The sequence below is a fragment of the Gorilla gorilla genome, chromosome 1 (assembly GCF_029281585.2).
Source record: "Gorilla gorilla gorilla isolate KB3781 chromosome 1, NHGRI_mGorGor1-v2.1_pri, whole genome shotgun sequence".
NCBI classification, from domain to species: Eukaryota; Metazoa; Chordata; class Mammalia; order Primates; family Hominidae; genus Gorilla; species Gorilla gorilla.
The window spans coordinates 203,154,029-203,169,579 of NC_073224.2; the positions used below are offsets into that span (position 1 = coordinate 203,154,029).

The window sequence follows — 15,551 nt, forward strand, 5'->3', positions numbered from 1 at the left end:
TGGGGACCATTCTAGGAAAGCAGATTTCAGACACATCTACCTGAAGGTGATGGAGGTAATAATTTAGTTGGTGCTGGAGCCAGGAGGCTCCAGAACCAGGAACCTCTTAAAATTAACATCACAGCCAGCTTCATGCCTTGTTTTCACCTTGCATCTTCACTGGCCCAAGCTCTCTGGTGCCCTTTCCCATCTTCCTCATTCAGTTCCTTTACCCACTGGTGCCTTTCTTGTGTCTTTCCTCAGAGCCCATCTGCCTCAACACTCCCTTCAGCCCCAACTGAAATTTCTGTCTCCATCTATGGTGTTGTGTTACTGGAAAGAGCATATGGTTTGGTGTCAGGCAGGCGTGTATATAGGAGGAATAAAGTGTCGGAGTGTGGGGAGGATACAAGGAGGAGTTTAGAGAAAGAGAAGAAGTGCTTATCCCATTCTGAGACAGAAGGAGTAGGTGGGGCTTCCTGAGTGATTCATTGTCAAGTTACTTTTCTCAGGACTTGAGATTTATTGGATGGATGACTGAGAGGGTGGGTGACATAGGAGAGGGGGTGGGTAAGATGGGTGAGGAGGAGAAAGGGATGGATGATTGGGGGATGGATAGGTGGGTAAGAGAACAGATGGATGGATGGATAGATAGATGGTTGGATAGATGGATAAATGGATGGATAGATAAGTAATAGATAGGTGGATAGTCAGATTAGTTGAATTAACTAGTATGTACATGGTGTGTGGATGATAGCATGATCAGATACAATAGTGGATGGGTGGGTGAGTGGTTGGATGGATGGTTGGATGGACGATGGGTGGATGGATAGGTGGGTGGATGGATGGATGGATGGATGGATGGATGGATTGATGGGTAATTGGAAGGATAGATTAGATGGGCAGATGCATTAGGAGGTCTGATTGCTTCATCTACCTTTGGTTCTCACCTCTAGTAGTAGAGGGAGAACTGGGAAAGCAGAAGAGACAAGGATGGAAAGGAACTGAAGAGCTGCAATCACTGGAGGGAGAAAAGTATTTAGGTTCCAATAACCAGGATGGTAGAGTATCAGGAACACGTGTATCTGGCAAAGCAGAGATGACTGGACTAGAACACTTTGATTAGAGGAATAGATGGAATTGATGATTATCTGAAAAAGCAACCATACTGGGAGCAGAAGTCGCTTATGTGACTATGTGGTTGAGAGGGTGTATAAGTTATCCATTGCTGCATACCAAATTACCCGAAACTTCATGTTTTAAAAGAACATTTGCTATCTCACAGCTTGTGGATCAGGAATCTAGGCAGTTTCGCTGAGTCCTCTGGCTCAGGGTCCCTCATGGGGCTGCAGTCAAGGTGTTGGCTAATGCTACAGTCATTTCAAGGCATGTTCTCCAAGCTCACTGCATGCTTGTTGGCAGGACTCAGCTCCCCCCAGGTGATTGAACTAAGGGCTTCAGTTTTTCACTGATAGCTGGCCAGAGGCTGCCCTCTGTTTCTTGCCCTGGGAACCTCTCCATAGGGCAACTCACAACATGACAGCCAGCTTCCATCAGAGTGAGACGAGCCAGAGAGAGTACCAGTCACAGTCTCTTGTAACCTAATTTTGGACATGACATCCCATCACTTTTGTGGAGAGTTAAAAGCAAGTCACTAGTTTCAGCTCACATTCGAGAAGAGGGGATTACACAAAGGTGTGAATACCAGAAATGGGGATCTGTAGGAGCCATCTAGAAGCTTTCTACAACAGGAGAATCTGGGGAGACAGCGTAGCAGTGAGAAAGGAACAGAGGGAGTAAAAGAGGTTGGAGGTGGGAGAATCTGCTTATCAGAAATTTTCTAGAAAATAAGAAACATTGGGGGAGGCAGAAGAGCTGAACACCAGGAAGATTTTTAAGGGCAAGAATACTGAGTGGGGCACAGCCTGGGCCACAGGAAGCACTGAGGTGGAAGAATAGCTGAGGAAGTGGGAGAGCAGAGAGCACAAAAGGTTTGGAGGCAGGGATTGCAGAGGTAAGAGAGTCCTGCAGAGCTGGAGTAGCTGGAGAGTAGCAATGGCTGAAAGAAGGGCAGGCTGAGGACCAGGAGGGGCTGGGGGAGGCCAGTGAGAGCTGCAGGCATCTGGGCCCTTCCATGCCTTTGGCTTTGGGGCAGGTAAATTTGTAGTTGGGGAGTGGCTGCTTATCTGTGAAGGTGCCCCCAGCCCTGTGCCCAAAGAAGGCATCACTGGCACTCAACTGATATGGTGCTCAGATGTAATTCTAAGGGGTCCTGTCTGTGGCTTTGGGGCCCCTTCCTGTCCCCATTGCTCTTCCTCAGGACATGTTTGGGTCTCTAGAAGCCAGTTTAGGAGGGGACAGCCCTTGCCAGATCTAGGAAGCAACTGGAGAATAGAAAGTACACTTTCCTCCCAGGCTCCTTAGCTCCTCCCAGCAGGCATGGCTTCTTCCCCATCCCCCTGCCCATGCCCCAGTCCTGCGCCAGCCTGTTCAATTGCACCCATGACATCAGGCATACTGGAGCTGGGCCGGGTGCCAGTCAGACAGGTTGACATCACAGACAGACACAGCTAGACTTGGAACCAGCCGGGCTCAGTGGGGCCTACAGAACCACCTGTTCCCCTGAGATCAGCCAGGACAGGGCTGATCCCTGCTGGGAGCAGGCAGTTGGCAAAGCACTAAGTTCCCAAGAAATCTCATGAATGCCGTGCACCCTGGTCTGCACAGTCTCCCCAGGCAGCAAGGGACACTCAGCCCTTGCCCTCCTCTCTCCTGGCCCCAGTGACCTCTCTGTGTCTCCCCAGCATAGGCATAGCATCCTACCCACTGGACCTGGTCTTAGGGATTCTGATTCTGCTCAAGCAACAGTGTCCAGCCCAGGATCCTACAGCCCTGGGCTCTGGTGTAGCTGAAGGGGGTTTGCAGACCACCTCGCCTGACTGCCCTTACTTTTCTCCCCCTCTGCAATTCGCACCCTGCTCCTTCCTCACAGTAATGAAGTAGAACATGTCTGAGGCAAAATCTTCCCCTGAAACAGGACATAAAAGAGGCCTCCATTGGTTGAAGTAAAAGGGGAGGCCCAGGACCCACTCAGCTTTGCCCCAATGAGCAGCCGTCTCTCCCCCTCCACCCTCACAGTGGTTTCTGTGAGGCAGGGCAGCTGAGGGGTTAGGGGTATGGACTCTGGAGCCAGATGGCCTGGGTTTGAAGCCTGGCTTTGCTACTTAGTACCTGGGTAAACTTAGGCAAGTGACTTAGCTGTGCCTCAATCTTTTTATCTGTAAAATGGGGCTCGTGATGGTGCCTGCCTCCTGTGAGCGCTGTGAAGAATCAACGAGTTAATGCAGGTAGAGCACTTAGAACAAAGCCTGAACATGCTAACTTTTAATAAATTTTAGAGAAAGAAAATCCATGTTTAAAAAGTCAGCTTGAAGACCACTTGTGCCATGGCCAGTGTTTCCAGGAAGCAGGCCTGAGTCTGCATTTCCGTTTTATCATTCGCCAGCTGTGTGTTTGGGGACCTTTGCTCCAGGGCCTCAATTTCTATATCTGAGCACCGTGTAGCACTCCCTTTCTCTGAAGATTGTAGACCGAGTTGAAGGCCCCAACCCCCATTGAGCAGGGTATGCGGTGCTTGGTCCCTGGTGTGCCTAGTAACGGTGTGTGCATCACCCCTTCCCTCACGGCCCAGAAATCCAAGATCTCCACCTTCGAGAAGATGTGGGCCTTCATGAGCAGCAAGCCCTCGGCGCTGGTGAAGAACAACGAGGAGGGCATCCAGAGGGCCCTGACGGCCGACTACGCGCTGCTCATGGAGTCCACCACCATCGAGTACGTCACGCAGAGGAACTGCAACCTCACCCAGATCGGGGGCCTCATTGACTCCAAGGGCTACGGCATCGGCACGCCCATGGGTGAGCGAGGGGCTGCGTGTGGGAGGGGTGGGTGTGTGGGCAGAGGGAGGGCTCCACCCCCGCGTCCCCTCACACTCCGTCTCACAGCTCATTCCATGGGGCTGATAAAGGTGACGCTTTCTTTTTTTTTTCTGTTCTTTTCTTTCCTTTTTTTCTTTTTTTTTTTTTTTTTTTTTTTTGAGGCGGAGTTTTGCTTTTGTTGCCCAGGCTGGAGTGCAGTGGCATGATCTCGGTTCACCGCAACCTCCACCTCCCGGGTTCAAGAGATTCTCCTGCCTCAGCCTCCCGAGTAGCTGGGATTACAGGCATGCACCACCATGCCTGGCTAATTTTGTATTTTTAGTAGCGACGGGGTTTCTTCATGTTGGTCAGGCTGGTCTCGAACTCCCGACCTCACGTGATCTCCCCACCTCAGCCTCCCAAAGTGCTGGGATTACAGGCGTGAGCCACCACACCTGGACAAAAGTGACATTTTCTCAGCCCGGAAGCAGAGGGATGGAGCTGCATGCCTTGTGAGGGTGGCCCTGGCCTGAGCAATGAGAGCTGGGACAGACGCAAGGTTTGGGGACAGTTCCCAGAGGCCATTCCTGCCTTCCCTCTCCTGCCCCTGCCCCTGCTGATGCAGCTCAGGGGCACTGGGACTTCAGGGAGCCCACAGGGACTGATACACAATGGGCACAACCTCCCTGCTCAAACAGGACATTTCCACTCACCCAGATACCATGCGTCGATTTAAAGGGGACTCACAGGGATAGGGACCCCCTTTCATGAGCTGATCCAGAGGGCTAGTGGTGGTGGCCTGACCAGGGTGTTGGCAGAGCCAAACACAGAATGGGCCACACGCCACTGATGGCTAGGGGTCCCTTCTCCCTGCTCAGGCTCCCCATACCGGGACAAGATCACCATCGCCATCCTGCAGCTTCAGGAGGAGGACAAGCTGCATATCATGAAGGAGAAGTGGTGGCGGGGCAGCGGGTGTCCTGAGGAGGAAAATAAAGAGGCCAGTGCCCTGGGGATCCAGAAGATCGGGGGCATCTTCATTGTCCTGGCCGCCGGGCTGGTCCTCTCTGTGCTGGTGGCCGTGGGCGAGTTTGTGTACAAGCTCCGCAAAACAGCAGAGAGAGAGCAGGTAAGCCTTAGAGCTTGGAGCCTGCGCAGGATGGGAAATGGAGATTCGCGCTGATTTCACTCCTGTATGTGCCAGGCACACAGTGGTGTCTCATCTCAGCCTCACAACAGCTCACCCTGCATCCAGTCGGCCAGCAAGCCCTGCCACTCTACCTCTGTCCTGACCTAGCACTTTTTTCCATCGCCATTGCCCCACCCCAGGCCAAGCCCCATCACCTCCTGCCTGGATTATGCCACAGCCTTCAAACTGGCCCTCCAGCCTCCACGCTTCCCCAACACCATCCACAATTCACACAGCAACTGGTGCCTTGTTTAAAACTTAATTCAAACCATATCATTTTCCTGCATAAAACCCTCCAGGGTAATTGTTGAAGGTGGGTGATGGTTGCATAGGGTTTCATTATACTGTTCTCTCTACCTTTGCATATATTTGGAAATTTCCATAATCAAAAGTTTAAAAAGGAAAAGTTAACAGGATTGGCCCAAGCATATAGACAGTAGAACTAGGCTCAGGCCTTCTGATTAATTCAAGCATGGTTGGGCAGTAGTTCTGGGTCCCAGTAGCAAATTAGAATCACAGGGAGAAAGTTTTCAAGTGCTAATGCCCTGGACTCACTCCCAGAGACTCTCTGTTTTAATTGGTCTGTGGTGGAGCCAGCATTGTGCTTTTACAAAACCCTCCAGGGTGATTTAAATGTGTGCCCGAGATGAGGGCCGCTGGGCTGGGGGAAGCACAACTCACAGAGAAGTTCAAGGATATTGCAGTTAAATTATATATAGAAGGGCCCATTATAAACAAGCAACTTACATATCCGTAAAAAACGAAATGGAATCCTCTATAACCAGCAAGCTTTAGTCAACAAAGAGGAGGGGGAAAGATAATACTCGATGTTGGAATTTGCAAGGGTGTAACCGAAGGGACGCTGTCCAGCTTTGCTGAGGGAAGTCTATGCAGGTACTTTTCTGGAAAGCAACTTCATGGTATGTTCAGTCTTCCATAGCATCCATACATTTTGGCCTGTCAATTTCCACTTTTAGAAATGTACCCTGTGTAAGTGGTCAAAGATAGACACAGTTTTATTTACAAGGAAATTTGCTGAAGTGTAAATTATAACACGAAGAGATGGGAGGGAGGGGTAAACACCTAAATGTCTAACTACAGAGAATGGTTCTCTGTTGATACAAAATTATGATACATCAAAAAAGAACAACAATCAAATTCTCTGAGAATTCCCATTACAGTTAAAAGGAGCTCCCGGCCAGGTGCGGTGGCTCACGCCTGTAATCACAGCACTTTGGGAGGCTGAGTCGGGTGGATCACGAAGTCAAAAGATTGAGACTACCCTGGCCAACAATGTGAAACCCCGTCTCTACTAAAAATACAAAAATTAGCTGGGCGTGGTGGCTTACACCTGTAGTCCCAGCTACTCAGGAGGCTGAAGCAGGAGAATCACTTGAACCCAGGAGGCGGAGGTTGCAGTGAGCCAAGGTCACGCCACTGCACTCCAGCATGGAGACAGAGATTTCATCTCAAAAAAATAATAATAATAAATAATAAAAAAATAAAAATAAAAAAGAGCTCCTCATTCTGCCAAAAAGCCTAAGGGATCTATCTACTCCACTTCTCTGCCCACCTCCTTCCCTCACTCTCCTCCCCTACTCTGCTCCACTCCTGTTCAGTCCTGAACACACCAAGCACATTTCTGCCTTAGGCCCTTTGCACATGCTGCTCCTAAAATGCTCCTCCCCCAGAGGGTGTGTTCTTGACATCTTCTGGTCATTCTTGTTTCAGTTCCAATGTTACCTCCTCAAGTAGCCTTTCTCACCTGCCCCCATTCCCAGCCCCTCTCTATCCCATTTCACTGCTTGATTCTCTTCCTAATGGCTGTCACTGTCTGAAATTATTTATTTGTTCACGTGTTCATCATCTATTCCATCTCATCGTTAGACCGCAAGCTCCCTGAGTGGGCTGTGGCCTTATCCGTCTTCTTCACTGCTGCATGCCTAACACCTGGAACAGTGCCTGGCACATAGTAGGGTCGCATTAAGTATTTGTGGAATGAAGAAAAGCAGGCAAGGAGGGATGACATTCTGCATGTAGTAGGTGAGGAAAGGGAAGCTTGGAGGGGTCACAGCTGGTAGGAGGCAGAGCAAGAATTCAAAGCCTAGTCCCCAGCCCCTGCACACAAGTGGTCCTGGTGCTAGTGCCCTGGCCTCACTAGGTAAATTGAGATAACAGCATCCCCCACTGCCTTCCATGCAAGCTGCAGGACAACCTCTGGAAGCCACCATCATCAGATACCTGCAGGAAACGCTGCGCTCCTGATGTTCCTCTTGGCTATGTGCAGGGACCCAGGCCAAAAGAAGGTCACTGCCACCCAACAGCCCTACGGGGACCTGCCTCCCAGTTTTCCACCTTGAGAAACATGTGCTGGACTTCCCTGAGTGGGAAGACACTGATTCTTCCCCTTAGTTGGAAGCCCTTCCAGGAGAAAGTTTATCCATACATTCGTCAAATGTTTCTTCAGTCCTGACCCTGGGCCAAAGCTAGTGCTTTGGTCAGGGCTCGAGAGTTGGGCCCATGGGGATGAAACTGGCTGGTTCCTGCCCTCCGAGTCTAGTGAAGAAAAATGGCACAGGTAAACCAGAGCTCCTCAGACGTTAATGTGCATGCCATTCAGAACCTCAGTTTGCTCATGTATAAACGAGGTTAAGATGATGCCCCACCTACCTTAGTCTCCAAACAAGAGTGTCAGGTTTTGTAGACTGCTGCACAAACTAATCATCCTGCAGGTGGCAGAGGGATGGGTGGGGTGAAGGTGTGAGAAAGATGGGTAACCTTAGCACAGACTCTGGGAGAAAGGGGAGGAACTGGCTGGAGCTGCAAGACCGGGCATCACTCTGTGCCCCTTTTCCGACCCCTCTCCTCCACCCTCCTGCAGCGTTCCTTCTGCAGCACCGTGGCCGATGAGATCCGTTTCTCCCTCACCTGCCAGCGTCGAATCAAGCACAAGCCTCAGCCTCCCATGATGGTCAAGACTGACGCCGTCATCAACATGCACACATTCAATGACCGCCGGCTTCCCGGCAAGGACAGCATGGCCTGCAGCACATCCTTAGCCCCTGTGTTCCCCTAGGCACAGCTGGGGTGGGGACCTCAGGCCTGGGGGCTGGGCAAAGGAAAACAAAGGAGATTGGAAGGAACATCCCCTGTCCCCACACTGGGCTTGGGGACCAGAGCTGCCACCTGCCTGTTGGGCCAGGAGCCTCCTGCCCTTACCTGCCAGGAAGCCAGCAGGCTCTCAGGCCAGCTGCTTGGGCTTCATCCTCCTCAGATCTTCTGTGGGTTTCTAAAGCTGCCAGCCGAGATAGCCAAGGCCAAAGGAAGCACATGCCTCTCTCAGGCCAAACTCACCCTCCCCTCAACTCTCCTCCAGAGTCAGAAGTTTCTGCCGCAGCCCTGCAGAGGCCACAGAAAATGGAAGACAGCTCTTATATTGCCATTTCTTCCACAAGAGCCCAGGCCTCCTACAGCTTGACCATGAGGCCAGAGACACAAGCCTTCGGCGCCTTAAGGATGTTCTAGCATGGCTGCCAATGGGAGCTCATGGTGAGGGATACCCATCCCATATGCCTGGGCAGAAGGAAGACTTCATCCCTCTGGGGCTGTTCACGTGGTCCTAATCTTCTGAACTTGGCGCTGCCCGTGGCAGCCCCTGTTCTGGCAGAGTTGAAGACAGAGCCACACAGGGGAGAAGAGGAGTTTGGGGTATGGGAGAGAAGAGAATGCACAAACAGAGGCCGCCATTTTGGATTCTTATGGACAATGACCCAGTGGTTCCTAATCCTCTAGGAGGTCTCTAAGAATATAAGTGGGGGAGTGGCCACAGAAAATTCTTCTCCACTTTCTAGCCAGAGGAGAGAGGACCCCCTGAATTTCTCACAAAGGATGCCCAAAGATGCAGCCGGTATTTGAAGCCCAGCAGAGGAAAAGCAGATTCCACGGAAGTCCCACCGGCTCTTGTGCCAATGGATCTCACTTTCCTGGTTAGCAAGCTGTTGTCTAAACCCTGTTCGCATTTGGAAACCTGGGCTCTTTGCCATCTTCTCATCAACAACTCCCCATTCCTGGCTGGTTGACCTTGGCCTCCCTCTGTCTTTTCGAAAGGAGAAGAGTTGGTTGAAGTGAAAGTCAAGTTGTCCCTCCTCAAAAAAGGAGTCAGTGTCCTACTACACAGACTAACTTTGGGCTAGGTGAGGGAAACCAAAAGAGACCAAAAGAACTTCTGGTCTCCTGGACTTACCAAACCTAGAGATGCTCCCCAGGAAAAGAAAGTTTCCAGGGACATAATATCATAGCTGGCAGAGGCCCCAAGGGTAGGGAGGAAGAAGCTGCCTCCTGGAGAATTAACCAAAGACCCCACACAGAGACATGAGGCCATCCTGGCCCCTTGTCTGTTGTCCAGAGCAGCTATGGCATTGTGGGGCTTGGGGAAGACAGCAGAGAAGTAGCTGCAGGTTGGGTACCAGCCAGGGGGTGGACCTATGAGTTCCAGCTTGCTGTGGTGAATGCCGTAGAGGTCTGTGACTTTAAAAGTCTTGGAAAAGAATGAGACATGAAGAATTAGGAACAAAGTGTCCTTAAAGAGAACATGATGGGCCAGCAGGTTTGCCATGGCCAAGGATGGAGGGCAGGCTTTGAACAGGGGAGGGAGGTTCTGGGGATTCTGGATGAGAACTGGGGCATACCAGCCACTCCCCTCCCACCTCTGTCCCATGCTGCTTGGGAAGCCCGGTTAGGGAAGAGCTTCATTTGGATCTCAAGGGCTTTCTCATCTGGGTGAAGGGTAATCTCTAGCAAAGCAGGAGACCACAGTGGGCTCATGTGATAAACACTGCCCCTCCTCCAGACTGTGAGCTGCAGGACCAAACCAGCAGGTTCCCAGAATCCTAGCAGCTCTGACTGGCTATGTACATTGGACGAGGGAGAGGAGGGCTAGACATACACCAAAGCCCCATGCATGTAATATTAGGAAAAGCCATGCTGTCATAAGCTTCAGGGTACAGAGGGCGTGTGCATGTGTGTCTGTGTCTTTGTGTTTGTATGTGTGAGCTTCGGGGGCTGGGGCACAGGACAGATGACATATAACATAGTCCAGGGCATGCAATAATAGGTGAATCCTTGGGGATCTGATGTGTGCATATGCGTGCGTATGTGTATCTGAGTGAATTGGGGACAAGGGAGACAAATATGTGAAGCAGCAAGGCCCCATACATGTAAAAACAGGAGAAGCCATGTCATAATGGGGCCCTGGTGAGTATGCATATGTAAGCATGCATGCATAGGTGTGTGCATGCTGGTATGTGTGTGTGCACATGTACACTGAATGGCATAGGATGGAGATCAGGAACTTACCTGCAGCTAGCCAAATATGCGTAAAAGGAGAAGCCATGTCACCAAGGGGTCCATGTCTGAGTGCATGTGAACACATGTGTATAGGCATGTGTGCACAGTGGGGAGCGGGGGGAAGGCCAGGACCAGAGAGTTGTGTGACGTGGGTCAATGCATTCTGTAGACAAGAAGCCACGTGGAGTTGAAGTTTCCGAGTGTGTGGGACACACACATATGTTCCAGGTCACAGTGGAAGCAGAGACAGACGATCAGGAAGGCCGGGCACCAGGGTCTGTTTGCACTTCTGTCATGGGAGAGATCATTTGTCACAGAGAGGTTCCAAGGTTGCATGGGCACACTTGCCAGGAGACGGGGGCACAACCCTTCAGGGGCTCATGCTGCCGATGCCTTTGCTGTGGACATCATGTCCTGTTTGAAGGGAAAACTTTTTCTTGTAATTCCCAGGTAACAGGATTCTAATGAAGGTATTTGCCAATTTGCTGTCAGCAAACACAATCATTAACCGCCGTCTTACTTTGTCCAGTATAATTTCATAGCACGTGCCTCATTCTTGCTCTTGTCTCACACATGTGTTGTGTGTGTGATGCTACGTGAGCATGTTCTTCAGAGGCTATGCATATATATGGATTGTGACAGGAGGAAGAAGAAGTGGTGAGAATTTTTATAAAACGAACAAAGAATAGTGGATAAACAGAGGCAGAATTCAATTCGAGAAACCCCCCAAAATGTACCGACTGGTCTTTAGACTCCTGTGTGGAAGCAGGAGGGCACGCTGCCTCATCTCTCCCAGGCAAAACTTGCGTCCTGATGTTCAGGTGTTGTCGGTGTGGCTGATATTTGGCTTCTGGCCAATATCCTGCATTTGTCCTAGAGACCAGCCTAGTGTTCAAAGTGCAGTGAGGAACACTGCTGCCCAAGCATGAGCTCTGTCTCTCCCGGGGCACTGAAAATGATGCTACATCTGTGAGGTGGGACGGAGTGGGGAGGTGTTTTCAGTGAGGCAGATCTTGCGTTTTTTTAAGTTTAGGTCTGTCCTGCCAGTGGGCATGGAGCTGAGCTGGGGCAGGTGCATGCGTGTGTGTGTATGTGTGTGTATGCACGTGTAGTGCGTGTGCACACACGCAGGCACTGAGAGGTGATGGGAAGCATGAAAGCTTGCTTGGATGGAGCAGAAGAAGGAACCTGCCTGAGCAGATGCTGGACTGTCCCTGCGTGGTGCCACATGCCAGCCCTGAACAGAAGAATGTCCCCACTGCATCCCCAAATGCCAGTGCCTCCTCTCCACCTGCTCAAGCTGGCCTAGTTGAGGGGCAGTGGTAAGAAGACACCAACCCCACCACCCCTGTCGAGGCCCTGGGGCTTAAGGACAGTGAGCCCTCCCGATCACTCTCCCCTTGTCCTGCTGCTGGTTTCTCTGCTCTGGACAGAAGAAAATCCTGAAAGCGTTGTCAATGTTCAGGTGGCCCCATGCTGCAAGAGTCTCTCGCGAGGGGTGACGCCCCCTTGGCCAGTGTGCTGGACTTTGAGTGTCTGAGGGGTAAGAGGGCCACCCCCTCCTCACAGCCGAGACTCTATCTAAGCCGGAAACACACTCTGGCTCCACCCCCAACCCCTGCCATGCCCTAGGCCCTGGAAGATGGGAATCCTGGCCCAGGCCAGGGTAAAGGGCCAAACAGGTTAGAAGCTGCTCCCCTCCACCAGGCGTGCACTCACCAAGAATGATCAAAAGCTCCCTTTCTGCCTACTTTTCCAGGGGTACTGGGTGTGGGGGGTGGGTCACAGCTCCTGCTTCATCACTCAGCATGAAGTTGGTCCCTCCCTGAGCCACTCCCAGCTACATGCACAAACATCTGAAAGTAGGCTGGCCTCTCTGGCTCACATCTGGAGTGGTCCTGTGTGGATACCCATCTGCAAAGGGGCTAGAGGTTTGGACAAACAGCTATATGGACTTATCATCTGGGATGGGCCCAGCCTCATGGACAGATACAAGAAATGAGCCCAACTCTGTGGGCAGGTCTCTGGATTAGACACATCTGAAAGTTGCAGGTCAAGTGGACACATCTGGAAGTGGCCCGGCTGCTGGCTGCCATGGAAGGGCCGTGCCCTCTGTCCCCATGGCAGTTTAAATCAGGCCTTCCCTTCAGTCCTGGATTTGCCCTGGAGTAAAAATTTGAGAGCTGAGGTCATACATGAGTCACAAAACTTTTAGGTAGAAGGTTAATGTTCTGTACAATATATATATGAATGTAAAATATATATATATATACTGTATATATATATATATATATGCACAGTGTATATATGACCTGTAGCCCATGTGTATACAACCCTTTCCTGCACGTCTGCACACGGAGTGTACATAACCCAGCCAGCACGGGTGAGGACCAGATGAGAGATGGGGGCTGCAGCAGCAAAGTCTGGGAGGGAGGTCTCAGAGAGCCCCTTGGGGTGGGGAAGGCCCTCCACACATCAGAGCTCCAGACCCTGAAGAAGAGGGCAGAGCTACATGGTGCTGCCAGGTGAGCCCTGCACCGCCAGGGCCTCCTGTGGGAGGGGCAGGAATGGCCAACGGACCTCATCTCCATCCGAGCCTGTCTGAGGCAGGACAGCTGGGTGTGTCTGAGAAGCAATGTCATGCTAGTACTCGGCCCCTGTGCCAATATTACATTCTAGTTCTGGGGCAATTCATCAGGAGCAGAAGGGCTGGGAAAGAGCAGGCCACTCCCCAGGCCTGTTCTCACACCTGCCTGCAGAATCACAGGTAGGTTTCAGGCTCCATCTAGGATACCCTAGAAGGCGGGGCTATTCTAGGTAGCAAAAGCCTCTGCCTCTGATTCTCACCCACATGCAGAAGCAGTCACAACTTGCACACAACACAGCTCACAACTAGGGAAAGCACTTCTTAAAGAGAATGCCCCCAGGGCATGGCCAGCATGCCGATACAGTGTTCCCATGCCCCTGTTACTGATCCTGTCCTCCTGCCTTCTAGAACAGTGGACCTCACATCACCTCCCAGATTGTCTCCATTTTATGGATTGAAACTCTGAGGCCTCCAGACATGAAGAAGCAGCCATAGATTCAGTCAAATGCCAGCCAAGGGTTTGCCTTGCCTCAGACAACCTCCCCAGCCCCATTTGACCCAGAGACCAGCTGTCAGGGAGTGACCTCAGAGCCAGAGGGGTGAAAGATGAGAGGCAAGAAGGTAGCTCCTATCCTAGCACAGCCCAGGCTCCATCTGTCTGCCTTTCTCTCCCCTGCGGCATCCTGGCAGGGCAGTTGGCAGAGTGCCCCCTCCCCAGGAGGCTGCAGACTTCTGTCCCTGGCTCACCCAGATCGGTCTGTTCTCTGCAGTTCCATTCTTTTAGCCTCTTTCGCGGGTCTGAGCATCTCTGGAGCATGCAGGGGAGGAGATATCTGAGGTGGGCTTCCGTGCAGTCAGCAGCCTGCCCCAGCTTCAGCCTCAGGTGTCAGGCTGGTCTGCACTGAACTCTGGGTCTGCCTCTGGGGCCCTGACCAAGCACGCCTGACTCCAGCCCCATGAGGAGCATCCTGTCTTGGTTCCATAGGGATCATGGGTCCTCTTACCACTGTGCGTCAAGCCCCCAGCCCACCTCTGCCTGGGCCGACTTCCTGGTTGGGCCTCCCATGGTAGGGGCCTCAGTTCCCAGGCTCTGGGCTGAGCCCCCAGGGAGCACCATGGGCCTCTGAGACCCTAGACCTGTCCCACCACCCAGACCAGAGTGCCTGGACGCCCCCCACTCCCACTCAACATGGTTCCCACACACTGGTCTCTGGGCCATTCAGGGGATGCCCTTTGTGGACATGCAGAATTTCTATGAATATAGTTTTTTGTAAACATTTTGTAACAATTTGGGTTTCATAGTAACTGTGTTACTTGCCAATCATTCTAGGCTGATGTAAATAAATTTCCAAACAAATCTGATTATTTTCCTTTTTAAGACACTGTGATATATCAAAGTGCACAGTTTGCTGTATGAAGTAATATGGTTTTAAATTTTAAATAAAATGTTTCTAGAAAACAGGGCTCCCTTGAGGCATGTTTTCTGTTTCTCTTCTCTCCTTAGAACCAGAAGGTGCTGGGCGACGAACTTTTGTCATCTTCCCCCAGGGATGACTGTGTCCCAGGCAAGAGACCCTGGTGCCCAGTAGGCAGGTGGCTCCAGCCAGGCTCCTGGTTCAGACATTGAGGATGTGGGGTCTGTCCTTGAGACTGTCTGACCTCTGTCTTCCCTTCCCTTGGCAACACCCCTCCCTCATCTCCATCCACACACTCCCTTGGGAGTTGCCACATACTTACTCACGTGGCCCTGTCCCTTTGGTCACAGCTAGTGAGGTCGGGTAGACACCTTATCCCAGCTTGGCCAGAGTCTCACCTGAGCTTTTTCAAACTGGAAATGAGAAAGCTCTATGTCAACTGCCCTCTGGAGACGGAAACCGCTCATACAATCAGAGTACAGGGCGGGACATTTCCAGCAGGAAGGGATTCAGTATGGAGGTTTATAAAACCAGTGGAAGAGATGAGGGAGCCTGGCCAACTTGGTCCTCCAGGAATGGCTCCCAGAATAATACAGAACTGACCCGCCAGTGCATGACCACCTCTGAGCCTTGTGCCAGAGCTGGGAGGGAAAGACACACCCTAGAGCTGCAATCCAGGGTCCAAGAAGTCTCCATCAAGACACTGGGGCCGCCACCACCCCACATCATAGTGCTCCTCGGCACCCAGGAAGTTGGAGATGAGTAGTGGACTGAAGCTGCTGAAAAACCTCATGTTCCCGTGACAGAAACAGCCCAAAAGGGAGTGGGAAGCTAGCCTCTGCCTCGCCTCTGCCTCCAACTCTCATTCAAACAGATTGAATTGGTAGAGACCCCTTTCCAACCAGAACCCTTCATGTTCTCCTATGACATCATCTTAAAAATAGCTCATGGTTATTGAGCACTTTCCATGTGGCAGGTGCTAGGCTAAGCTCCTAACACATATGATCTATTGTGAACGAGAGATGTCCCTCAAACCCTGACACATCTGAGACCCTGACTCTGCATGACTTTTCAGTCCAAATGTCCACCACCCTTGACACGGGCTTAAGTGTCCCAGACCT

At 51.5% G+C, this 15,551-nt stretch overlaps 1 protein-coding gene across 1 annotated transcript in view; it reads left to right on the forward strand.

The window, feature by feature from the left end:
* GRIK3 (glutamate ionotropic receptor kainate type subunit 3) overlaps nt 1-14,478 on the forward strand; it is a 238,572-nt gene extending 224,094 nt beyond the window's left edge. Inside the window, exons 14-16 of the mRNA XM_019015481.4 lie at nt 3,671-3,893; nt 4,772-5,022; nt 7,964-14,478. Coding sequence (XP_018871026.1) covers nt 3,671-3,893; nt 4,772-5,022; nt 7,964-8,158 — 669 coding nt within the window. The 3' untranslated portion in view covers nt 8,159-14,478. The remainder of the gene's footprint in view (nt 1-3,670; nt 3,894-4,771; nt 5,023-7,963) is intronic.
* The last annotated feature ends 1,073 nt before the right edge of the window (nt 14,479-15,551 follow it).